Source organism: Dendropsophus ebraccatus, chromosome 1 (assembly GCF_027789765.1).
Source record: "Dendropsophus ebraccatus isolate aDenEbr1 chromosome 1, aDenEbr1.pat, whole genome shotgun sequence".
Classification (NCBI taxonomy): domain Eukaryota; kingdom Metazoa; phylum Chordata; class Amphibia; order Anura; family Hylidae; genus Dendropsophus; species Dendropsophus ebraccatus.
Genome location: NC_091454.1, coordinates 48,811,354 through 48,839,274, shown reverse-complemented (window position 1 = coordinate 48,839,274; position 27,921 = coordinate 48,811,354). Strand labels below are relative to the sequence as shown.

Here is a 27,921-nt window from a genome sequence, read left to right as displayed (position 1 = left end):
ATGTTGCCAACAGACCGCCCTCCAAGGGCCGTCTTTCCCATTGGGCAGGGTAGGCGGCTGCCCGGGGGCCTATGACTCATGGGGGGCCCCAGTGGCAGTTGCCTACCCTGCAGAAAGGGAAAGACTCCCCCAAACACACAATTTTATGGCCCGCGGCTTTTACTGCTACTCTGCAGACATGCCGTGTTCAGGGAAGCTGATGAGCCATGCTGTGCCCCCCCTCTCCCCAAGAACACTTATGGACCACTGACTTTTAAATTCCTGTGCGCGGCACATCTGCTTCCCTGACGTCCCTTTCGGCGACTGACGTCACTTCCTGGACGTTCCACTGAGGATCCAGGAGCCACCGCAGCTGCTGGGTACCGGAGCTCCTGAAGGAAGAAGACTTTGCTGGGGAGCAATGTTTGAGGTGAGTATATATTTTTTTCCCCACATGGGGCTGCACAGCACAAGGTTAGGGGGGAGGGGGATGCGGGGACATAGTTTTATTATGATGGCCCTGCCCCCTCCCACCTCAGGACCCTAATTCTATGGTGGAAATAATAGTAACCTTATCACCTTATAAATGGAATTTTAATCTTACGATATGACAGGGCTCTATATGCAAGACAAGACATTTTACAATACTCACTTTACTGAACATCATAGATCCTTCTGTGCTAACACAATCACAGATGTTTTTCTTTGGACCAATTAGCATTTAGACATGAATAGTTAAGTATGAATGAGTATGGCATTTGCTGAACAATCCTTCATCTTGTAATACAGTGAGTGAATGTGTTACACTGCTTTATATCCTGTATTTTATACGTCAGAATCAGCTTAAAGACATGGCCACTTTCTTCCACTTTTCTTCCAGCTTGTTTCCAGCTTGGGCAGGTTTTTGCTTCTCAGTTCCATTGAAGTGAATAGAGCTTAATTGCAAACAGCACCTGAACTGGAGACAAGAGTCGTGTTGTCCCTGAAAGAAAGTGACCATGTTTTTGTAGCACTGGATAACTCCTTTAACTGGGTGAGATGTAGGGTCATTGGGTCTTATGCATGCAGAAGAGAAGGCTTTAAGGTTAAAAGAAAATTAAAATATGACATGTTCATTGTTGGGTAATATAATGTGATAACTCCTATGCACCTTGATGTAAAAACTTCATAAAATATGATCACCTTCTGCTAATAGGCTGTAATCTCCCCCTACTACTTATATATGATTCAGTGCTGCTCTTATATCCTACAGGGAATATTTCCTAAATCCTTCATCCACATCAAGGGCGCTACAATTCAAAAGAAGAGGTATGCTTTTTATTTTTCTGTGATGTCTCAGGATCTGCTTTGGAAATGAATTTGAGCTTTTTGCTTTTATGAGAAGATTTTTATGAAACACGTGATTATATTACATAAACATCATAAGAAGAAAGTTCATAGGAAGTTAACTCTTACTAATAATGACTGTAGTGCAATCATTAACATCCACAGGCTAGGGGATAAGTGTATTATGACTGGGGGTCCAACCACTTGTTGATAAGTTATATTGGAAGCAAAACCCCTTTAAGGCCTTTTTCATCCTGATCATTAAAGGAGAAGTCCGGCAGAAATTTTTATTATTATTATTTAGTATTGTATCGCCCACCAAAGGTATACAAATCACCAATATACACTTACTACCGGAAATGCACATAAAGTGCTTTTTTCCCTGCACTTAATACTGCATCAAGGCTTCACTTCCTGGATAACATGGTGATGTCACGACCCGACTTCCAGAGCTGTGCGGGCTGTGGCTGCTGGAGAGGATGATGGAACAGGCATACTCAGTGTCCCTCCAGTGCCCTGTGCCCCTCAGTGCCCCCCTGCCAGGATCCTCTCCAGCCGCCACAGCCCACACAGCTCTGGGTGTCGGGTTGTGACATCACCATTTTATCCAGGAAGTGAAGCCTTAATGCAGTAGTAAGTGCAGGGAAAAAAGCACTTTATGTGCATTTCCCGTAATAAGTGTATATTGGTGATTTGTATAACTTTTAGGGGCCAATATAATACTTTAATAAAAATTTTCACCAGAGTTCTCCTTTAAAGGGAACCTGTCAGCTGTAATTCACTTTCCAAACTGCGTACACTGTTATATGCTGTTAGGACAAGGAGACACATGGTACTTTAACCCCTTCGGGACCAGGCTAATTTTCAATTTTGCGTTTTCGTTTTTTTCCTCCTTGTGCTTAAAAGGCCATAGCACTTGCATTTTTACACCTAGAAACCCACATGAGCCCTAATTTTTTGCGTCACTAATTGTACTTTGCAATGACAGGCTGAATTTTTGCATAAAGTATACTACGAAACCAGAAAAAAATTCAAAGTGTGGTGAAATTGAAAAAAAAAACCGCATTTCTTTTATTTGGGGGGAATGTGTTTTTACGCCATTCGCCCTGGGGTAAAACTGACTTGTTATGCATGTTCCTCACGTCGTTACGATTAAAACGATATATAACATGTATAACTTATATTGTATCTGATGGCCTGTAAAAAATTCAAACCATTGTTAACAAATATACGTTCCTTAAAATCGCTCTATTCCCAGGCTTATAGCGCTTTTATCCTTTGGTCTATGGGGCTGTGTCAGGAGTCATTTTTTGTGCCATGATGTGTTCTTTCTATCGATACCTTGATTGCGCATATACGACTTTTTGATCGTTTTTTATTACATTTTTTCTGGATTTGATGCGACCAAAAATGCGCAATTTTGCACTTTGGGATTTTTTTTCGCTGACGCCGTTTACCGTGCAAGATCAGAATTGTGATTAATTAATAGTTCGGGCGATTATGCACGCGGCGATAGCAAACATGTTTATTTATTTATTTATTTGTTTACTTTTATTTATAACCTGGGAAAAGGGGGGGTGACTCAGACTTTTATTAGGGGAGGGGGCTTTTTATTTATAACAATACTTTTTTTTTTTTTTACACATATACTAGAAGCCCCCCTAGGGGACTTCTAGTATATACACTTTGATCTCTCATTGAGATCTTTGCTGTATAGATATACAGCAAAGATCAATGAGATCGGCACTCGTTTGCTTTCGGTTGCTGCAGCCGAATACAAACGAGTGCCGAGCCGGGGACGGCGCCATCTTGGACGAGTCCTTGGCCGGCATCAGACAGGGAGATCGCTCCTCCGGGACAACGTCCCGGAGGAGCGATCTCCGCCACTAGACACCAAGGAAGTGCTGCAGCCGGTAATCGGATGCAGCTGTCATGTTTGACAGCTGCATCTGATTACTGTATTAGCGGGCACGGCGATCGGACCGTGCCCGCTAATACCGGCGGTCCCGGGCTACAGAGCCCCATTCTGAACGCCCGCACCCGCGCGAGGACGTACAGTTACGTCCTCGTGCGGGAAAGGGTTAAATATGTCTGTCTGTGCTTCCAGAATGTAGAGAAATTCTTTTATTCTCTGGCACAAGGAGTCAATAAGGCTTTCCCAAGCTCCTGAATAGCTGCAAGCTGTAACACCTCCTCTCTCCCTCTCCTTTCTTGATTGGCACCTTGAGTCCCTTGATTCCCAAGCAGGGTCAGGTATGGGAGGGGGAGATGGTGTTAGGAGTTACAGCTTGCTGCACTTCAGGAGCTCAGGTAGTCTCTTTGACACTTCTTATTGTAGAATATCAGCTAAGGCTAGGTTCACACTGCGTTTTCAGCATCCGTTTAACGCATCAGTTTTTTGCAAAAAACGCATGAAAAACGGATTGCAAAAAACGGATTCATTTGTGTGCATCCGTTTTTCCATTGACTTCCATTATAATAAAAAACGGATCCGTTTTTTTTGACGGACCAAAACGGACCAAAAAACGTTGCTGACCCTATTTTTCTGGACGTTAAAAAAAACGGATCCGTTAAACGGATGCTGAAAACGCAGTGTGAACCTAGCCTAAGCATGCATATATTTAGAATCTCATTGAGAACTAAAGGATAAGGCCTCGTTCATACGATCCGTGCCGCGATCTGCACTGTGATGACAGAGGAGGATCGCGGCACGGATCCCCTAAGTGCAGCCTCTGGGCCCACCAGGAGAGATGACAGGAGTGCATAATGTGCGCTCCTGTCATCACATCTGACAGCTACTCACCTACTCCTCTGGTGCCAGCCGGCTACAAACGCTCACTGGAAATGGCGCAGACTACGCTTGTGAACATGTAAGCCGACCGGCACGGGGGAGTAGGTTGTGGTTGTCAGATGCGATGACAGGAGCACACATTATTTGCTCCTGTCATCTCTGCTGCCAGGCGGCAGGGAAGGGGGGATCCGTGCTGTGGTACTAGGACATGTCCTATTTGTTCGCGGTGCGGATCGGGTTGGGGTTTGCAGCATGGAATGAATGGTTGAATCGTGTGAATGGTTGCAATAACTTGAATGGTTCCTTAAATTATCTGTGGTTGCGGATCTGCGACCACGGACAATTTTACAGGATCTGTGAATTCAGCTTAAGGCCTTTTCTAACAAAGTTCCAACAAAATCAGTGGATTTGATGGTAGTAAAGATATGAGCCTGCAGGATTTCTTGTAGCTCTTAAAACTCTTGCAGCAAACTCAAGTGTTGAAGGGGTTTTCTGGAAACTGTGTGCACTAACAAAAATATATACTATGACCTTCCCCGCTTTTTTGCAAATGCCACTCTTAGGCTGGGTTCACACTACGTTTTTGCATAACGTTTTTTTCATCCGAATGAAAAAAAAAACGGATTGCAAAAATGCAGTGTGAGCCCAGCCTTACACTGCCTGTTCCCTGCTGCTGTCCACTTTTTCATATGTTTCTCTTAGTTGAGACAAATTGAGTTAATCTAAGATATTAAAGGACAACTCCGGCCAAAACTATTTTTTTAATATGTTATTACTTATGGAAAGTTAGGCAAATTTCAAATGTACATTAATTATGGGAAATGCATATATAGGGTATTTCCCCTAATTTAGTAGATCAGGGAGACTTCAGATTCTCAAAAAAAAAGTGATGTCACGAACCGGGGGTGTAAGTACAATGGAGTGTCCAGCAGAGGTGCACTATATATAGAAGTCAATGACTTCTATATATAGTGCGCCCCTGCTGGACACTTCATTGGAATTACAATGGATGTGTATGTAAATGTAATATACAGTGTTTTTGATTAAATACATTTATGTAATACTTTTGTAATTCCATAAATGTAATCAATTCCATCAATGTAATCAATCAGTACATCACAGTAAGCCCACCGAACTGCTGCTGCCCGCCGCCACCGAACGCCCGCCCCCGCTCTGGACTACACTCAACTACTACTCTCATCACCTGCTCATAGCATCAGCAGGTGATAGGAGGTAGTAGCTGGGTTATATGGCTGAGATCGCCGCCGCCACTGATGCTGCCACGCAGGGGAGCCGCTGATCACCGTGCAGCAGCTACCATCCCCCTCCGCTCCCCCCTCCTGCTTCTTCCGGGATCCGGGCAAACTTTACACTATCTGATGACTGACTCCCCGCTGCAGGCGGCGGCGGTTTGGCGGGCTTACTGTGATGTTCTGATTGATTACATTTATGGAATACTTTGGGGAGCAAGGACACTTGCTCCCCAAAGTATTCCATAAATGTATTCAATCAAAAACACTGTATATTACATTTACATACACTAACTTACTTACTTACTTACACATTCCAATGGAGTGTCCAGCAAGGGCGCACTATATATAGAAGTCAATGTAATTACACCCCCGATTTGTGACGTCACGGTTTTTTAGAGAATCTGAAGTCTCCCTGATCTACTAAATTAAGGGAAATAGCCATATATGTGCATTTCCCATAATTAATGTACATTAGAAATTTGTCTAACTTTCCACAAGTAATAACATATTAAAAAATAGTTTTGTCCGGACTTCTCCTTTAAGAACATTTGTTGATTTCGTGTAATTTAATTTCGTGTAATTTATTTTATGCTATTGTCTTTAAGGAACACAGAAAAAATAGTTCCTGCTGAGATTCCTTTGGTGCGTGAAGTTACAACTACCTTACGTGAATGGGGAAACATTTGGAAACAGTTATACACGGTAAGAAATATTGATTGGTATTGTGAACTGACTAAATAAAATATATATGGAAGTAGTCACATCCTGTGGTTATCTCACCTCATACATTTTATGTTTTTTATGTTTTTTCCAGGATTTTTTTAGCCTCTTTAAGGCTGTGTTTCCACCAAAGGATCATGCTGTCATTTAGCGGGGAAAGGTGGCCATCTATTGATAATGATATCTGCAAATAATTATCATGACCATTATTTAGGCCATCGTTATTAATAGATGGCCACCTTTTCCCAAAAATGTCCCATAGTGGAAGCAGTCTTAAAACGATTTTTGTGAGCTAAGTTTGGTGTATGTACCTCAAAAGGTCCAAACCATATGCTTTACATGTTGACTGGCTATTAATTCTTAGTACTTTTTGTATTTATCGCAGGCTTCCATTGAAGGTATACATTGAAAAAATCTTGATTGATTATAGTGAATTTATTTATCTATTTATTCTCTAAATCCAGTTTATACATTATAGTATACAGTTGGTCTATGGGGCATGCTGAGGCATTGCAAGAACACGTGTGTACCATAAATAAATCCTGTGTGGGACATGGGACGGAATTTAGTTAAAACTGGCATACAGATATGTTAACATGCTTTAAGGCAAAGTTATACTTACCAGAAATGCAGGTCCAGTCTTGTGCTGGTTGGAAACAAGAGACTAAACACATGAAGTCCCGGCCAGTACAGAGTCACAGCTCAATGTGTCCATCAATCATATGACTGCCTTCTATGTGAGCTTCAAATGACATGGGAAACATAGGACTTCGTGGGTTTAGTTTCTTTTCTTTCTTTTTTTTTTTTTAAAGAGTCTTAACACAGGAAGTCTTGTGTTTTCCATGATAACTAAAAAAAAATTTAGATTTCAAGCTTACTTTATTTATTCAACACCTCCTGTTGATTAAGACTGTGAAAGTCATAACAACAGTGACACTTAAAGACCATGTTCACACAACGTCAAAATGACGTCCATTTAATGGACAGCTGTCAAGTTCTGTCTTTCAATAATTATAGCCGCAAACTCCTAAGATGCTTTATTTTTATCGGCCAACAGTATATTGCCAGATATACAGGTTGCTTCTTCTTCTGGTACATCTGTTTTGTTGTCATTCGGATACACAACTACTATGTAACCATAAAATATGTTGCTGACTCCCAGTCTCTTTGCTGAGCTGTCTGGAAAAATGATGGTTTCTAATGGAAGCATTTTCATTAAACAAGAAATGCTCTATAAAAAGAAAAAAAGAATTAAGAAGTGCATTGAATTTATTGTGCAGCAGAAACTACGTGGCACATTATTCCACTTTTCATTGTTTTTATGCCTCATGCAGAGTGATGCTGCTCAGAACAAAAACCCTGATTGTAATAACTCATGTTCTTCCTCATTGTTAAAATGTTAATACAAAGGTATATAAAAGCTGTCATGCAAATGTCTCATCAGGTTGATAGATACAAATAACTAAATGGGAATCCAACTCTAAACTTATGGTCTTTATTGAAGTCTCAGCTTTTTCTGTGCTGACACCAGTGAGTAGTCATACTAAGTAATTTACAGCCTCCTTATGCAAATGAATACTAAGATGTAGATGTGAGTAGGAAAAGCAGAGATTTAAAGGAAAAACAAATAAATAAAAATATCTATCTATCTATCTCGTGTTTTTTTTTTTTTTTTTATATATATAGGTTTGTATTTGAAACAGTTACTTATATCCAGTGACAGGTGACTTATTATCTGCCTGGTAGTAGTAAAGTCTCCAGTAAAGCTTATCCCCTCTTGTAAGTATTCCCCCTGTAGATAGTCCCTATGGTAATTGACCCCCCAAGTAAATAATATCCCCAATGTAGGTATTCCCTGTACCACCACCCCATCTAGACATACCTCCTGCAAGTAGTCCCCACTGGCAGTTGTCCCCTAAACAGCAAAAACAATGTCCCAATACTAGATAATCTTCCTGTAGGTTGACCCACATGTAGGCAAGGGGGGCCTTCTGAGGCAACCACTTTAAGTAGCCTGCACCCCTGACTGCATGTACAGCCTGACAGGTGGTATTAAAGGCCTTTGAGCCTTTTGTAGCCTGTCCTTTCCAGATGTGGTCGTCCTCATGGACATGTCACTGCTGTAGACAATAACTGGCTGCTATTGTGACACACTATAGCTAGTGATTGTCTGCAGTGTTGTTTTTAGGTGATCAGACAAACCCTGAAACAGCACATCTATATTATACATTAAGTTCCATTACCTTTGCAATGTAATTCTATTGAGTGTCATATTTATTCTTTTCTCATCTTAAGACCTTTCTTTACTTGCCAATCACCCTAAAAGGAGATTTAGATTTAGTCTTGATAGGTGCCAGGCAGTATTTAAACTGATATTTAGCAGTCACAGAAGTGTAGCCTATTGTCAGAATACATAGTACTTTTAATAGATGTTAATTTTTCTGTCATCGAGTTTCAATATGAAAACTGAACATAAATAAAGATTCATAAGTTTAAGTGTTTTTAAGCTGCTTCTGCTTGTATTCATTGTAACTTATATATTTGTATGCAGTACAGAGAATCAGTAAAATTCCTGGAACCCTCGGGAACACTGAATTCTGTACAGTATGAAATATTTAAAAGGTGTCCAGGAACCAAACAGCAAATCAGAGGATATAGTGATGAAGATGGTAGAATAGTCTGAGTGGTCTTTTGTCTATTTATTTAACTGATATTAGATTTAGATCTCTGAAGTCTGTAGGCACAGACTGTCTGACGCCTTCTCTTACACCACACCTGTGCTTTCAGATAACATTACAGGGAAAATGGTCATGTATGTATAGTGTATTTTCATATTTGTGGGCATTACATAACATGTATATGGTATTTTTTATGTATGGCCCCTTTTTAGACCCTATCTTCCATAATTTTCTTAAGGTCAGTGAAAGGCCAGACTATTTAATGCTTAAATATTTAAAAAGCATTATAGGGCTATGTTCCCACCTAGTATTGGACCGGCCGTTCCGTGCAGTATCGGTTGGATGATCTTTCATGCCGCAGAGTTCTGATGCGGGTGCATCTGTGCGCGTCCACATCAGAACTCCCCACAGCACACTATGAAGCGTTGCAGCAGCTTGCTTCTTAGGCTATGTTCACACAACGTTTTTCTGAGCTCCGTTAAAAATTACGTCCGTCATTTTGAGTCTAAAATAACGGACCTCATTTAGCTGCATGGCCTCCCCTTAGTGCAATGACTGGTGTTTGTACATTATTCTAGTTTGGGGTTACTAATCACCCTTTGGGTGCGGCTTACTTGAAAACTCCATTGAATTTAATAGTAAAAACGGAGAAAGAATGCTGAAAAAAGAAAAAACTGCGTGTGTACAACTAATGAAAACGGCCAATGTTTGCAAAAGACGTCCGAAAAAAAATGATAATGTTCATTATTTTGACGCCTGTGGCAAAAAAGCCAGTTATTCAATACACTGTGTGCATTGGACGTCTGTCTTCCTATTGACTTCAATGCATTGACATTGCAGTCAGTTAAATCTTGGCAAAAACTGTCGTTTTTTTAAATATGAAAATCGGCCACCTTTTCTCTATTTTTGACGTTGTGCGAACATATCCATAGTGTGCTCTGACATGTCAGTTTTCTATGGCGCCGCAAGAGATCACGGCCGTAGCGTAAACTATGTGTATACGCTCCGACCAGTATCCCATAGAAAATAAGGTAGCGTGTCCTTTCGTAGAAAGTACGTCCATCGTTGCCGATTGCAACAACGGCCGTACTTTTATGAAAAGATATACTGTGGGAACATAGCCTAAATAGTATGTTCCTTCCAGCAAGTAAAATGTGACAAAAGATATATGGCTTTTCTGAAAGGGTGAGTAGGAAAAAGCCCGTCCTCTCCAAAGAGAATATGGCAATTCAATGTTGCTATTCAGATGCTAAATTCCATATGAATAATCCACAAATATTGAACATCTGAATGGCTAAAGCATGGGTCTCCAAACTGCGGCCCTCTAGCTGTTGCAAGACTACATTTCCCATCATAGCTGGACAACAAAATCCAAAGCTTTAGCTGTCCAGGCATGATGGGAGTTGTGGTTTTGCAACAGCTGGAGGGCCGCAGTTTGGAGACCCATGGGCTAAAGGAATATATCAATTTGTTGCAGTGGCCAAAGCTAAGACTTTAGGCCCTATCACATGAAGTGATCATCGGCCAATATCGGCTGTCGCGCCGATATTGCTTCATGTAATAGAAGACAAAGATCAGCCAACATGCACGATGTCAGCTGATCATTGTCTCTCAACATGATGAAACATCAACGATCTAGATAGCAGCGATCTGCTGCCGTCGCTCCATGTAATAGGAGTGGTGGCAGCATACCGCCGCTATCTTCTATGGGCTGTCCGGACGATATAACCGGCAGCCCTCCGCAGCTGTGCGCAGCCTCCCTGCTCTTACCCGCTCGCTGTTGGTGCATGTAATAGTGCCGTCAGTGAGCGGGGAACGAGGAGCAAGCTACCCTTGACAAAGCGGTGTGACTGGAAACGTGCGTTGGGTAAAATCTAACAGGAGGTCGTAGGTATTTTAACATCATAGGTTTAGCTCTCTATATTGTTATTTGGTATATACTTCTATAGCTAGGCATATGCAGGTGCACTATGCACTTTTACTTGTCACTGTATAAACTGCTACAATTATTTGCAATTATCATTTGCTGTACAGATATCTCCTCCTCCCAGGGTTTGTTTTGTCTATCCCCCTATCAGTTTATTATCATTTGTATGTATTTGTATGTTATTTTTGCAATAAAATGTTAACTTTGATTTATCGTATACATACGTATACATTTGTTTTTGGTTTAGTTTTATATGTTAATGCGTATGGACAATATATGGTGAGGTATTGTAGCGGTTAATCACAAAGTTTCTGAACTGCTGCTGGTGGGACTGCCCAATTGCTCCTCCTCCCACCCCAGTATCAGCTTGATTGACAGTTATCTGGAAGCTGAGTCCTAAGTACGAAGAAGGTGTGGTAGGGGAAGCGAGAAGGCATTACAGCTTTCAGCACTTCTTGAGCTTCGGAACACCTCTTTAATGTTTTGCAAATGGTTATATGAAAAATTCCACGTGTTACTGAATTATTGGATGTTCTTTTCCCACCATTCTCTTTCTAATGTTGATTTACTTTATGTAAAAAATAACTACACATTGGAATCTTTTTTTTTTTGTCACCAGAAGTTGTTTGTTTATGGATATTAGTCCAGTCTAGCCCTTGAGATATATATATATTGTAGGGATCTTCCCGGGGGATGGTGTGTGTGGACACAGTTCACATCAGGCTTTGAGTTATAAAAGGTCAACTTGGCGTTTATTAGCGGCATAAACAGACCAGTAAACGTAAATAGAGCAATACCATGCTTGAAAAACAGAACAAACAAAAAAGGTCTTGCCCGTCTGGGCACTTACTAACACAGGTCACCTATCTGACACTTCCATAGGCGGTATCGCGGGGTGTGAATAGGCCCCAGCAGTGTTAGAAGTCCTTGCTCCCAGGAAACACAGCATGCAGGCTGTTCACCCTGGCTGAGAGCAATCCCCTGTAGCTCTGTGGAGCTTTTAACTTGTTGCAGGCTAATCAGGGCACACCTGACTGCAACAACCGAACTGGATCGGGGGGAAGGGAATGGCAGGTCCCACTACCAACCTACCCACCATTCCAGTAAATCCGGCCCGGAAAATGTAAAGAACAACTCAGCAGCATAATACTGCTGAGTAAGAGATCTTTCCCGGATTTACCACCTCACCATGTGCAGAAGCCTGGGTGAGATGTACCTCCCCTCGAACACCTTTCCTGTAACATGTCCACATATCCCCCCCCTCTTTTTCAGACCGGAGGGCTGAGCATTTTGTCCCCACAGACAGTGTACCCTTGATAGGGCGTCAGCATTTGCCTGTAACTTTCCTGGCCTGTGTTCCACGGTAAAATTAAAGTTTTGGAGGGACAGAAACCATCTAGTCACCCTCGCATTTTTCTCCTTGTTGAGCTTCATCCATGTTAGGGGGGCATGGTCGGTCACTAACTTGAATTTTCTGCCTAGCAAGTAGTACCTCAGGGACTCTAGGGCCCATTTCACTGCCAGACATTCTCGCTCAACAATGGCGTAGTTTTTTTCGGCCGGGGATAGTTTTCTGCTTAAGTACATCACCGGGTGCTCCTCGCCATTCACGACCTGTGAGAGAACGGCGCCTAACCCTGTATTAGAGGCGTCTGTCTGGACCAGAAACTCTTGCCTAAAGTCAGGGGTAACTAGCACCGGTTGTTGGCACAAGGCAGATTTAAGGCTTTGAAAAGCCTTCTCGGCCTCTGGAGTCCATGTCACCATTGCTGACTTACCTCCCTTTGTCAGGTCAGTTAGCGGGGCTGCAACTGTGGCAAAGTTTGGCACAAACCTACGGTAATAGCCCGTAATACCCAGGAAAGCTCTGACCTGTTTCTTTGTGAGGGGTTTAGGCCAATTCTGTATTGCCTCGATTTTATTTAGCTGTGGTTTGATTAACCCCCTCCCAATAATGTAGCCCAAGTATTTGGCCTCCTCTAAGGCTAGTGCACACTTCTCTGCATTGATGGTTAACCCCGCATCGCTTATGGCATCTAACACCGCCTGGACCTTACAGAGGTGACTTTCCCAATCAGGGCTAAAAATGACCACATCATCAAGGTAGGCAGCGGAGTAACCACGATGTGGTCGCAGAATCAAGTCCATCAACCTCTGAAAAGTGGCAGGGGCTCCATGTAACCCGAATGGCATCACTACATATTGGAAGAGCCCATCAGGGGTGGAGAATGCAGTCTTCTCTTTAGCCTCAGGAGTGAGGGGGATCTGCCAGTAGCCTTTTGTGAGATCGAGGGTGGTTATGTACCTGGCATTACCCATTCTTTCAATCAACTCATCTACCCTGGGCATGGGGTAGGCATCAAACTTGGAGATCTCATTTAACTTTCTAAAATCATTACAGAACCTCCAAGTTCCATTGGGCTTTGGGATTAACACAATCGGGCTGGACCATTCGCTCTGGGACACCTCAATGACTCCTAGGTCAAGCATACGTTTTACCTCGGCTGACACCGCCTCCCTCCGTGCTTCTGGTATCCTATAGGGCTTAAGGTTTACCCTGCTTCTAGGCTCAGTTTCAATGTGATGGTGAATGAGATGCGTACGCCCTGGGAGGTCAGAAAACTTGTCTTTATTTTTCTGCAAAAACTCTTTAGTCTCCTGCTTCTGTGATACTGATAGAGTATCACCAATCTTGACCGGAGGGATTGGTGGTGACAAATTATTAACAGAGTTTGTCGCCACCAAGGATTCCCTGTCTTTCCAGGGCTTGATCAAGTTTATGTGATAAACTTGAAAAGGCTTCCTTCTACCTGGTTGGTGTACCTTGTAGTTTACCTCACTGATCTTTTCTACAATTTCATAGGGACCCTGCCACTTGGCTAAGAATTTACTTTCTACAGTGGGAACAAGAATGAGTACCCGGTCACCTGGGCTAAATGTCCTGATTCTCGCAGAACGATTGTAAATTCTGCTTTGGCTCTCTTGCGCCCTCTGGAGGTGTTCCCTTACTAGGGGCATTACAGTGGCTATACGGTCCTGCATTTGTGCTACATGCTCAATAACACTCTTATATGGGGTGGACTCGCTTTCCCAGGTCTCTTTTGCAATATCCAACAAACCCCTAGGGTGACGACCATAGACCAACTCGAAGGGAGAGAACCCTGTGGATGCTTGGGACACTTCCCTAATAGCAAACATCAGGTAAGGAAGTAAGTGATCCCAATCCCGACCATCTTTTTCCACCACTTTCTTTAACATATGTTTTAGGGTTTTATTAAACCTCTCCACTAATCCATCTGTCTGGGGATGATATACAGAGGTACGTAGGTGTGAGATTTTAAACAGTTTGCATACATCCTTCATCACCTTTGACATAAACGGGGTACCTTGGTCGGTCAAGATCTCCTTGGGGATCCCCACCCTGGAAAACATATAAAACAATTCACGCGCAATTGTTTTAGATGCAGTGTTTCTTAAGGGGACAGCCTCAGGATAGCGGGTTGCGTAGTCTAAGACCACCAAAATGTACTGGTGTCCCCTTGCCGACTTTACAATGGGACCCACTAAGTCCATTGCAATGCGGTCAAAAGGTACCTCTATGATGGGGAGCGAAACCAACGGACTGCGGAAATGCGACACTGGGGCGCTAAGCTGACATGTGGGGCACGACTCACAGTATTTTTTTATATCAGCATAAATCGCAGGCCAATAAAACCTCTGGAGGACTCTCTCCTGCGTTTTATCCGTCCCCAAGTGGCCCCCAAGGACATGATTATGGGCCATGTCGAGTACCTGACTCCGGTACGACTTAGGCACCAGAAGCTGTTCCACAACCTCATCATTAATTTTAGTGACTCTATAGTAGAGATCATTAGTCATAGAAAAATGTGGAAACTTTTTCTCAGCTTCTGGTTCCTGAGGTACCCCATTCATAACAGTGACCTGCTCTCTCGCATTTTTGAGAGTGGGGTCCTGCAACTGTGCAGTACCAAAATTATCTCTAGACACCTCTAAGTCTGGAACATTCTGGTCAGTGGGAGGAGCCTCTTCCTCACCAGCCAGGACCTGCAAAGGAAAAGCATTTTCATCCTGTACATTTTTATCAATTACCGTGGGTAATGCAATAGACTTAGGGGTATCCTCACTCCTTTCAGGGGATTGTTGTTTTCCCCATAAAGCCCAGAACAATGGAAAATCACGCCCCAATATCACATTATGCATAAGGTTTTTAACCACACCCACTTCATATTGTACAGTGCCTAGTTCAGTCCCGACATTAGCCAGTACTATAGGGTACACCTTTGTATCGCCATGTATGCAGACCACACTCATATGTCTTTTTGGCACAAAGTCCCCAGTCACCAGGCTGGCATGCACCAAGGTGACAAGGCTTCCTGAGTCCAGCAACGCCTTAACAGGGAAGTCATTGACCGTAATGTTGCAGACTTGTGGTTCAGTCTCTAGTCCCGTGACTGCAACAAAAGACGGCTCTGCAAATAGCGACTGACGCCGGCTAGCGTCACACTCCATGGGCTCAGTGGTAAGAGGGCAATGGGCAGACATATGTCCCGTCTCATGGCATCTCCAGCACTGGATAGGGCCTGGTCTTCTTGGCAGGGAGTCCTTTTTAGGGCCACTTAGCCACCTGGGACCACCACCAGTCTTTTGCCCTTGAGACACCTCCTGAGCGCTCTTCCCTCTATCAGCACCCCTCCACACTCCCCCAATAGATGGAAGTCTCTTACCAGCTGACGGCACAGATCTGGCACTCCGGGGAGGTGATGGTGCTGCAGGAACATCACGGAGGTAGTCCTCGGTCGCCTGGAACCTCTCGACAAGGTTGACAAGTTCGTCGGCACTCCTAGGGTCACCTTGTCCCACCCAGCGTTGCAGATCAGCAGGGAGTGCACGGAGGTAGCGATCCATCACGACCCTCTCTAGGATCTGGGCAGGAGTAGAGGTGTCTGGCTCCAACCACTTTCTTGCCAAATGGATCAGGTCGTACATCTGGGACCTCGCTGACTTGTCCAGACTGTAGCTCCAGTTGCGGACCCTCCGGGCACGGACAGCAGCAGTAACTCCTAGTCGGGCGAGTATCTCTGCTCTTAGCCGAGGATAGTCCTTGACCTCTTGCTCACTGAGGTCATAGTAGGCCTTTTGAGGTTCGCCTGTTAAATAGGGCGCAATCACTTCTGCCCACTCAGTGGAGGGTAACTTCTCTCGCTCAGCCACCCGCTCAAAGACCGTTAAGTAGGCCTCAATATCATCATCAGCAGTCATCTTTTGCAGCGCTCGCTGCACAGCTCTTCTCACAGACACAGTCTCTGGAGCGGCTGCTGCCACCAGCTGGGGATTAGCACCTGCAGACGCCTCTTGCTTCGCTATCAGGTGTTCAATAAGTCTCTGTTGCTGAGCCATCGCTTGCTGATGTGCAGTCATTGCCTGTTCATGGCGAAGGTTAGCGGCCGCCTGGTCCTGCTTAGCGGCTGCCTGAGCCTGTTGTTGTGCGACCAACGCCTGTTGTTGTTGCAAACTCACTTGCATTAACTGCTTCATCATCTCCTCCATGTTGCTTGTCTGTTTTTGGAGTGAAGCAGCAGCCTTCACCCAGGACATACGCAGCTGTAGCCAAGTTGATGCACACCGTTGCCCCTAGCAACCGTTTTGCCCGCTCCGCAGCACCAATTGTAGGGATCTTCCCGGGGGATGGTGTGTGTGGACACAGTTCACATCAGGCTTTGAGTTATAAAAGGTCAACTTGGCGTTTATTAGCGGCATAAACAGACCAGTAAACGTAAATAGAGCAATACCATGCTTGAAAAACAGAACAAACAAAAAAGGTCTTGCCCGTCTGGGCACTTACTAACACAGGTCACCTATCTGACACTTCCATAGGCGGTATCGCGGGGTGTGAATAGGCCCCAGCAGTGTTAGAAGTCCTTGCTCCCAGGAAACACAGCATGCAGGCTGTTCACCCTGGCTGAGAGCAATCCCCTGTAGCTCTGTGGAGCTTTTAACTTGTTGCAGGCTAATCAGGGCACACCTGACTGCAACAACCGAACTGGATCGGGGGGAAGGGAATGGCAGGTCCCACTACCAACCTACCCACCATTCCAGTAAATCCGGCCCGGAAAATGTAAAGAACAACTCAGCAGCATAATACTGCTGAGTAAGAGATCTTTCCCGGATTTACCACCTCACCATGTGCAGAAGCCTGGGTGAGATGTACCTCCCCTCGAACACCTTTCCTGTAACATGTCCACAATATATATATATATATATATATATATATATATATATATATATATATATACACACAGAATTGAATTCTTTTCTTCTCTACAATGTTAATAGATGTATGATGTTTCCCAATAATTGCTATCTTCACCTACAAACTGATAATATGGTATCTCTTACATGTAGCATATCAGCATTTTTTCATATTAAGGAAATGTACATGTGCTGTAACGTTATTAAGAAGCCATTAACCTTTGTGTGTTGTCTTATTGCAGTCAAGCAGAAAGGAGAGATTCCAGCAGGTCCAGTCAATGATGTGTGATTTGATGGAATGGCGATCACAGCTCCTTTCTGGTACATTGCCAAAGGACGAATTAAAAGAACTTAAGCAAAAAGTGACTTCAAAGATTGACTACGGCAACAAGTATGTTTTCTTTCTTCAGTCAACCACAAGGTTTAGAATGTGTAGTGTAGAATGGGGGGTGCATTGTTTTAGATCTTTTAGTTTTATTACAGGCTTTAAAATCTGTTGTATGGATTGATTGGTTTAGTCAATGTAATAATACCTTATCATTTCCTAAGCACTGTGCTGTAAGGCTACGTTCACACAGAGCAAAAGGAGCGGATTACGGAAGGAAATATTTCCGCCTGAAATCAACTGACGCTGAATTCCGAGCAGAATGTAAGCAGAATGTAAGCAGAATCCCTGCGTATTCAGCTAGGAAAGTTTTCAGCTCGTAATCAGCTCTTGACAAATTCAGCGCAGAATACTCGAGGAATCCGCGCTGAATCCGCATGCATTCAGCGCTGAATTTCAGCGTGTATTTGGTGAGTAAACTAGACTATACCAGAGCATATACTAGAATCCTCCTCCCACCCCCTTTTCCCCATTTCCGCACTGATTCAGCGAGTAATTTCCACTTGTATTCCGCGCTGAATACGCGCGTATTCCGCGCTGAAACAGAAAATCAGAGCCCCATTGATTTGTATAGGCTTCCGCTAGCAGAAGAATGAACATGTTCATTTTTCTGGCGGAAAGCGGATTAGTTCAGTGCGGAAATTCCACTGTGTGAACTGCAGAGCAGAATTTCCATTCAACACAATGGAAATTAGCTCTGCACCTATTTTAACGGCTGAAATTTCAGCGCTGATTCAGCGCAGAAATTCAGCTGCTTTTGCTCAGTGGGAACGAGCCCTAAGTGACTATTCAGCCCACTGTAATAAATTAAATTCCATGACTCGCTAAAACTTGATGAACGCTATAAAACTTGATGTTTCATTTAAATATTGGACTTTGGCTGCAATTGCAGGAATAGTGCTATAACTAGTCCTAGGCTTGGGGGTACACACAGAAGCTTTAAAGTTAACAACAGTAGTAAATGTCCTCTTATAGTTGGAGCCCATAGAAAGCCATTGATTCTACCAGGAGTCTATATTCATGAGATGCATATAACTATTGTTTGTCAATAAGGACTTTGGTGAACATAAACAGTGATGGTCTATACTGACTTTGAGGGGTTAAATTTATATTTAGGGTCTGTTCACACGTACAGACTCGCTGCGTAAAACTCGCACAGAACTCGCATCAAACTCGCATGAAAGTAGCTGCGTTTTTTGTGGTGTTGAACTTGCCTGTGAAAATCATGTTAAAATCAAAACTCGCATGTAAAAATCGCACCAAACACGCAGCAAGAATACACATACATTGACTTGATAGCAATCAGTATCACTGTAGATTTATGTGCGAAAAACTCACAGTGATAAATACGCAGCGAGTCTGTACATGTGAACAGACCCTTAAAGTGAACTGTCAGCAAGTTAGATGAATATAAGCTGCTGATAGCCCCCTTTAGTGCTCGGGACGATAAGGAGGAAGGTATGTGTCTTGCCTTTCTCCTCGGCATCGGTCCTGCGCTGTTAGTTGGGGTAAACTCCGGAGCACTGCTGTGCCATCCGGCCCGCCCCTTATAATGATAATCAAAGGAGGGGCTGGGCTGCATGACGTGGCAGTGCTCTTAGCCGTGCTCAGGAGCAAAGTTTACCCCAACTAACGGCACGGGATCAGTACGAACGGAACAGCATGGGACCGGCACTTTAGGGGGCTATCAGCAGGTTAAATTAATCTAACCTGCTGATATTTCCCCTTTAAGAAGTGTAAAATGTTCATCCACTTCAGTACACATGAGAAGTTGAAAGTAAATAGACACATATGTTCTTCATGTGAGTCGTTTGTTGACAGAAACTGGCCTGTTGTAGCTCCTGCGTTTTTATGTTTTATTCTCCGCTAGTAATATTTCTAGAAAATGGGCCATAAGAGTTCATGACCTACTGAGTTATATTCTCCAATTTTGCCAATACAGACATTGCTGGTTTCTTGGGTATATTGATATTGTTTAACTCCTAATATGTAAAATTATATTTGAAAAGAAACTTATAAAGAGAGGCTCAGTATCAATGTATTATTTACAAAGCACCTTCAATATATGCAAAGCTCTACGCAGTGGTAAGATAAACTCAATTGCTTTGCTGAATAAAAGTCTATTTGCTTTTCTCCTGACAAGAATGAAGAATGTTGGAATGATGTGCATTTAATCCTATTTGTTGTAACGGCAGAATTCTTGAGCTTGATTTGATTGTACGAGATGAAGATGGAAATATCTTGGATCCTGACAAAACAAGTGTGATCAGCCTGTTTCATGCCCACAAAGAAGCCACAGAGAAAATCACTGAGCGGATAAAGGAGGAAATCGTAAGTAATTATGTTAGAAGGCTACGTTATGTCGGAGATGAGAATCGATCGAGTCTTGCATAACCCAACCACTACTGGCATTTGAGCAAAGGCCTTCTAGTAGTATTGAAGTTGTTAAGGCTGGGTTCACACTATGTATATTTCAGGCTGTATTTGGTCCTCATGTCAGGTCCTCATAGCAACCAAAACCAGGAGTGGATTGAAAACCCAGAAAGGATCTGTTCACACAATGTTGAAATTGAGTGGATGGCCGCCATATAACGGTAAATAACTTCCATTATTTCAATATAACAGCCGTTGTTTTAAAATAACAGCAAATATTTGCCATTAAATGACGGCCATCCACTCAATTACAACATTATGTGAACATAGCCTTTCTGTGTTTTCAATCCACTCCTTGTTTTGGTTGCTATACAGCCTCAAACATACAGCCTCAAATATACGTAGTGTGAACCCAGCCTAAAGGGGTATTCCAGGCAGTAACATGTTAGATTGGTGGGGGTCTAACAGTTAATTGTTACCATAGGAGACCATAGGCTCATGTTTTTTACCATCAGCACATTCAATAGTGGGGGTCAAGACTGAATATTACATAAAATAACAAACATTTTAGGTTATGGGTTCACCAATGCATGCACTTAACAGCTTAATACAGTGCTTTAGTACATGACATTCTTCTTTGCCTGTTGGTCAGAAAATATATTTGTAAATATTCTATTGAAAAAGATACAAAAAGCTCCCAGGCACTGCCTCTCCATACCGTGAGTGCAGTAGTATGGCGTGAACCTTCTCTTGCAGTATCGGAGGTGCTCAGCTTAACAGATATCCAAATGTTGAAATAAGACGTAGGAGAGAGCAGCGGCAAATCGCTGTTCAAGCGCAGGGTTTATTCAACAATACACCAACATCGGTGGACAGGCAGATACAGCAAAGTGCGTTCCACAGAGGCTACGGCCATTTCACGTTCTAATGCTTCTACAGGCCTCACAACATCTACAACCCTGCACTTGAACGGCGATTTGCCGCTGCTCTCTCCTACTTCTTATTTATATATATATATATATATATATATATATATATATATATATATATATATTCATATATATTCATTGTTGGTACCCTGAAATAACAAGAGATCTCATCTGTTCTTCTCCATAAAAACCAAATGTACTTTCTTAATTAGGATTGGCAAATGGTAGAAAGAGTAAATAGCACAGATGAAGCTAAATAGAGAAAAGAACATATTTATTAAAAGCTGTCATGCTTTCCAAATGTCCCTATTTTCTAAGTCCATCTGTCTGTAACCTCTCAGTTTAGTTGTACTCAGTGTTTATTACTGGGAGATTTGCTGACCTTTGCTTTAAAGTGTCACTGTCATAATAAAAAACTTTTAACGTGTCAGAGAGACATGTCAAAAGTTTTGATCGGTCCGTGCTTGAGTGTTCAGACCCTTCCCGTTTGTGAGAATAAGCCAGGAGAAGGCTGCGCCCATCGTGGTCTTCTCCATGCTTTGTGTCAGGTGATCAGTCAGGCTCCGAATGATAGTCTATGCAAGTCTATGGAGCCTGACTGATTTCACTGACACAGAGTGTGGAGCAAACCACACTGATATATAATACAATCTTGCTTTCTAATGCAATGGCAAAATATTCTGTTTTTTCTTGAGGCCCTATTACACTGGGCAACGTGGAAAGCAAGCGAGCGCTTATCTGTCAGGTCAGCGCTCCCTTGCTCCTTGTTCCCTCGTCCGCTGGCGGCACTATTACACGCACCTGGGTGATTGTCAGATTGTCCATGCAGCCCATAAGAATCGGCGGTGGTCTGCTGCCACTGCTCTTTTACACAAAGCAACTGCAGCAGATTGCTAACAGGCTGATCGTTGCCGTTGTGCATTGTGCATGTTAAATGATCTTTATATTCTATTTAGGGATGGTCCGAACCTGCCGAGGTTCGGGTTCGTACGAACCTGAACTCTCGGCAATGTTTCCCGCTGTCTTCCACCTCCATGGAGAGGGTGGATACAGTGGGAGGACCGCCTGGAAAACTGGCATACAGCCTATGGCTATGGCTGTATCCCAGTTTTCCAGGTGGTCCTCCGGCTGTATCCACCCGCTGCACGGAGCGGGCAGACAGCGGGAATCATTGCTGAGAGTTCAGGTTCGTACGAACCCGAACCTCGGCAGGTTCGGACCATCCCTAATTCTATTACACGAAATGATTATCGGTCGTACTGTCCGATATCAGCGAAATAGGGCTAGGGCTTGTAGGCTCTGTTCATATTGTGGTAGTCAGTTTACTGTATTGACCCATAAGAAATTTTTATACCATAAGGCCCTTTTACAGTAAAAGTGCCAGAGACCAGCCAACCAATGAGCAAATGGTTGTTGGCTTGTTTATTTGTTTGTGCACATCTCTCTGTGTAAATAGAGAATGTGCGGACGATAATATAAGTTGGGCCATATGATCACTCGTGTGGCCCAACCACACTATTTATTGTGTCTTGAAAAGACACATGAAGCGAGCGCCAGTCTTGCTGATCGGCACTCCTTTTCCCTAACATCTGACACCAATTGAGTCCCATTGTACATACATTGTTTACTGCTCACTGTCTGAAACAGTGTAGTCTATTAACCTACTTTGCATTAAAGGAAAAGTATGGCGAAAATTTTTATTAAAGTATTGTATTTCTCCCCCAAAAGTTATTCAAATCACCAATATACACTTATTATGGGAAATGTTTATGAAGTGCTTTTTTCCCTGCAGTTACTACTGCATCAAGGCTTCACTTCCTGGATAAAATGGTGATGTCACGACCCGGTTCCCAGAGCTGTTCGGGCTGTGGCTGCTGAAGAGGATGATGGCAGGGGGATGCTCAGTGTCCCTCCAGTGCCCTGTGTCCCTCAGTGTCCCCCTGCCATCATCCTCTCCAGCAGCCACAGCCTGCACAGTTCTGGGAGTCAGGTTGTGACATCACCATTTTATCCAGGAAGTGACATCACCATGTTATCCAGGAAGTGAAGCTTTGGTGCAGTAGTTAGTGCAGGGAAAGAAGCACTTTATAAGCATTTCCCGTAATAAGTGTATATTGGGGACAGGGGTGATTCTAGCCTCTCTGCTGCCCGAGGCGAACTATAGGATGACGCCCCCCCCCCCGTCAATCCACCCACATTATAATCCATTACTGCCCCCCCCCCCACTGCTGTCCCCAATAAACATAATTTTTGGTCCCTTGCTGCACAGAGGATGTCAGGAGAGGAGGGGGCTGATCTTATAGGGGAGGTCACAGCAGCACAGAGGAGGTCAGGAGAGGAGGGTGCTAATCCTATAGGAGAGGTCCCAGCAGCACAGAGGAGGTCAGGAGAGGAGGGTGCTAATCCTTTAGGAGAGGTCCCAGCAGCACAGTGGATGTCAGGAGAGGAGGGTGCTAATCCTATAGGAGAGGTCCCAGCAGCACAGAGGATGTCAGGAGAGGAGGGTGCTAATCCTATAGGAGAAGTCCCAGCAGCACAGAGGATGTCAGGAGAGGAGGGTGCTGATCTTTTAGGAGATGGTCCCCCTCTTCCCCCCCTTATAGATGGACACCCTCTTCCCCCCTTATAGATGGTCCCCTCTCCCTTATAGATGGTCCCCCTCTCCCCTCCCTTATAGATGGTCCCCCTCTCCCCCTCCCTTATAGATGGTCCCCCTCTCCCCCTCCCTTATAGATGGTCCCCCTTTCCCCCTCCCTTATAAATGGTCCCCCTCTTTCCCCTCCCTTATAGATGGTCCCCCTCTTTCCCCTCCCTTATAGATGGTCCCCCTCTTCCCCCCCTCCCTTATAGATGGTCCCCCTCTTTCCCCCTTATAGATGGTCCCCCTCTTTCCCCCCTCCCTTATAGATGGTCCCCCTCTCCCCTCCCTTATAGATAGTCCCCCTCTTTCCCCACCCCCTTATAGATGGTCCCCCTCTCCCCCTCCCTTATAAATGGTCCCCCTCTTTCCCCTCCCTTATAGATGGTCCCCCTCTTTCCCCTACCTTATAGATGGTCCCCCTCTTTCCCCCTTATAGATGGTCCCCCTCTTTCCCCCCTCCCTTATAGATGGTCCCCCTCTCCCCTCCCTTATAGATAGTCCCCCTCTTTCCCCACCCCCTTATAGATGGTCCCCCTCTCCCCCCCCTTATAGAGGGTCCCCCTCTCCCCCTCCCTTATAGATGGTCCCCCTCTCCCCCTCCCTTATAGATGGTCCCACTCTCCCCCTCCCTTATAAATGGTCCCCCTATTTCCCCTCCCTTATAGATGGTCCCCCTCTTCCCCCCCTCCCTTATAGATGGTCCCCCTCTCCCCCCCCTTATAGATGGTCCCCCTCTTCCCCCCCTTATAGATGGTCCCCCTCTTCCCTCTCCCCCCCTTATAGATGGTCCCCCTCTTCCCCCCCTTATAGATGGTCCCCTCTCCCTTATAGATGGTCCCCCTCTCCCCCCCCCCTTATAGATGGTCCCCCTCTCCCCCCTCCCTTATAGATGGTCCCCCTCTCCCCCTCCCTTATAGATGGTCCCCCTCTTTCCCCTCCCTTATAGATGGTCCCCCCTCTTTCCCCTCCCTTATAGATGGTCCCCCTCTTTCCCCTCCCTTATAGATGGTCCCCCTCTTTCCCCCTTAAAGATGGTCCCCCTCTTTCCCCCCTCCCTTATAGATGGTCCCCCTCTCCCCTCCCTTATAGATAGTCCCCCTCTTTCCCCACCCCCTTATAGATGGTCCCCCTCTTCCACCCCCATTATAGATGGTCCCCCTCTGCCCCCCCTTATAGATGGTCCCCCCCTTATAGATGGTCCCCCTCTCCCCCCCCTTATAGATGGTCCCCCTCTCCCCTCCCTTATAGATGGTCCCCCTCTCCCCTCTCCCTTATAGATGGTCCCCCTCTTCCCCCCCCCCTTATAGATGGTCCCCCTCTCCCTTATATATGGTCCCCCCCTGCACAGCAGATAAAACAAAAACAAAAAAACAGCACACAACTCACCTGCCATCCGTTTCCCCGTCGAGCCTCTCTGCTCTGGTCCCGGCTGATGTGCGGCTGCCCGGGGTGTCCCGTCCTGTCCCGGGCAGCGCGCGCATCAGAGAGCTCCCCGTGCGCCTGTGGCTGTGACTTCCGATGACTTCTCTGATGCGCGCGCTGCCGGGGACAGGATGGGACACCCCCGGCAGCCGCACATCAGCCGGGGGACTAAGGCTGCATTCCCAAGTTCCGTCATCCTGACGGATCACGGTCGTGGAATGCCGGTACCGGAGACCCCCTCGCCCGGACAGCATCTGTAATTAGATGCTGAGAGCGGGGGAGACTGTATTCATAAGCGCCGCACTGTAGTAACAGCACCGCGCGGCTGATTCATTACAGCGCGGCGCTTATGAATACAGTCTCCCCCGCTCCCAGCATCTAATTACAGATGCTGTCCGGGCGCGGGGGTCTCCGGTACATGGTACAATCAGTGGCGGATTATAATGTGGGCGGCCGCCCGAACCGCCCATATTATAATCTGCCACTGAATGCCGCCCCCAGGGGCGTAGCTAATGTCTCTTGGGCCCTGGTGCAAGAGGTCAACTTGGGCCCCCCCTTTCTCGATGCTATTGGTATATACATATCTCAAGACTGATATTACCAATAATACCAGTATACAGGAAATATTATCACCGCCATACTGTTACTAAACAAATCCTGTTTACTGAGACCAATATTGCCAATATTACCAGTACACAAGGGGAAATATTACTGCCACACCACAACCATCACCACCATATTGTTACTGACCAAATCCAGTATACTAAATCCAATAAAACACAGTACCAGATAACAAGTAACAAATAATACCACAACATAGTGACTAACACCACCGCTGCTACTGAATATAATCCTCTGTACATAGACCAATATCACTTCATACAGTCATATAGAGGTGAACGGACTGTACACAGGATCTATACACCATATACATTACAGTGCAGTTATATCAAGTGACTCACAGGGGACGTCTTCTCTGATCGGAGTTCTTCCCTTTTCATCTTCTCCATCTGCGCTGGGCCATTATGAGAACTTCTCTGAGCCACGAATCCACAGAATCTGCCAGACAGACATATTTGGCTCCTCACACTGACACCATCCTCATCTCTCTACACACTGCACATCTGTACTGTCCCCTTTACACCCTCATTTAGTAGGTAGCCCTGACACTATGTGACCCCCCTTACAGTACATGCCCCCTCTGTGCATGCCCTATTGTATACACCCCCCATGTAGTCCACCTTATAGATGGCCCCCAATGTTTCCCCCTTATAGATGGCCCCCTGTGTTGTCCCTCTTATAGATGCCCCCCATGTGCCAGTGCCCAGTGGGATGGGAGCAGTACAGTGGCAAGAGGGGGCCTCGCGGGCCCCCCCTTGGTAGCGGCCCGGTCGCGGCGGCGACCGCTGCGACCATGGTAGCTACACCACTGGCCGCCCCCATGATAACAGCTGGTGGCGCCGCCTGAGGCAGACGACTCAGGTCGCCTCATCATTGCGGCGCCACTGATTGGGGATTTGTATAACTTTTGGGGGCAATGTGAATAAAGTTAGGTATATAACCAGACAAGCCAATAGATTCCCCTTCGATAGGTCAAGCGCAGGTGGATATAAGGTGACATACGGTGTACACAATCAATGATAGTGCTATAGATCATCGCTATGTTAAAAACACTATGTCCTTTAATGCAACGCGTTTCGGCCCTCACAGATAAATACAGGGGCCTTTCTCAAGCATAAGGTTACAATATACAATGATTCCGTAAGTACATGTAGGAGGTTCGGCAATAAATGCCTCACTTCCGGAACGGCATGAACACAGTGATAAAACAATGTAACAATAATAACAAAATTACATAGCATATAATAGCGGTCATATGGTGTATCTCGCGAGAGCAAAGCAACTACGCTATTGGTCTGCATGCTATTCTCAAAACTTTGATACGTAGATTCCGCAAGAGCAGACATTGTACGCTATTTGCTCTGCATGCTATTCGGAAAGTACACTTACGCTGAGATACTAGGGTGTACGTATAATAAGAAGACGCTGATCATATAATATAAGAATACTAGGTGTATTAATTACCGCTGTGTATAGTTTTGAATTTAAAAAATATATAAATAAAAAAAGTAAGTGTAATGAATGAAATGCTTGTGAATAAAGTGGGTTGTAATAAACATAGTATGATAAAATCAGTGACATGGTGCAAATGCATGATGCATAATGCGTGATAAAGATGATAAAAGTATGTATATATAATGAAATGAGTGTGTTATGATACATAACATTATTCTAAAGTGTAATAAATAATTGTGCTGTGATTAAAATATTATGCAATATGATATCATAATAGAATAGAGTGGCACCATCTCTATATGCATGATACATGATACAACGGAGCATCTGTAAGTGATATCATACTATATTTTACACTGTGTACACTATTATATGCTATGTAATTTTATTATTATTGTTACATTGTTTCATCACTGTGTTCATGCCGTTCCGGAAGTGAGGCATTTATTGCCGAACCTCCTACATGTACTTAAGGAATCATTGTATATTGTAACCTTATGCTTGAGAAAGGCCCCTGTATTTATCTGTGAGGGCCGAAACGTGTTGCATTAAAGGACATAGTGTTTTTAACATAGCGATGATCTATAGCACTATCAATGATTGTGTACACCGTATGTCACCTTATATCCACCTGCGCTTGACCTATTGAAGGGGAATCTATTGGGTTGTCTGGTTATATACTCGACTTTATTCACATTGTGATTTACACCACGTCCTTGGAGTGGTGCCCCCGGAAGAGCTGTGGTGATTCTTTGGATTACATGCGCTACATAGAGTTGTGCCTATATTGTTGCACAACTCAATCAGGTGAGTTGTAACATTCACACCTGAACCAGCGCTGTCTTATAATATTACACCTAGAAGCGCCCCTGTCTTTCTTTTTTTTTTAGGGGCAATACAATACTTTAATAAAAATTTTCACTGGACTTCTCCTTTAATGTCTACCAGTCAGACAGATGCCAAAAGAATACTGTTGTAGGCTATGTCTAGCACTAGAAGCTTATAGGCATGCCAAGAGCTCATCCAATATACACACTAAACAAAAGAAAAAAGGAACACGAACATGGAACGGTCCTTAGATTTTTATCTGCTGTAGGTATTTGCAGCTCATATACATCTATAGCACTACAGCATTTGGTATGTTTAGTAGA

The 27,921-nt window shown here is 44.3% G+C and overlaps 1 protein-coding gene across 1 annotated transcript in view; it reads left to right on the top strand.

The window, feature by feature from the left end:
• Window positions 1-27,921, top strand: part of DOCK2 (dedicator of cytokinesis 2) — a 478,101-nt gene that overhangs the window by 46,178 nt on the left and 404,002 nt on the right. The window contains exons 4-7 of the mRNA XM_069970478.1: window positions 1,232-1,287; window positions 5,955-6,051; window positions 17,187-17,335; window positions 19,525-19,660. Coding sequence (XP_069826579.1) covers window positions 1,232-1,287; window positions 5,955-6,051; window positions 17,187-17,335; window positions 19,525-19,660 — 438 coding nt within the window. The remainder of the gene's footprint in view (window positions 1-1,231; window positions 1,288-5,954; window positions 6,052-17,186; window positions 17,336-19,524; window positions 19,661-27,921) is intronic.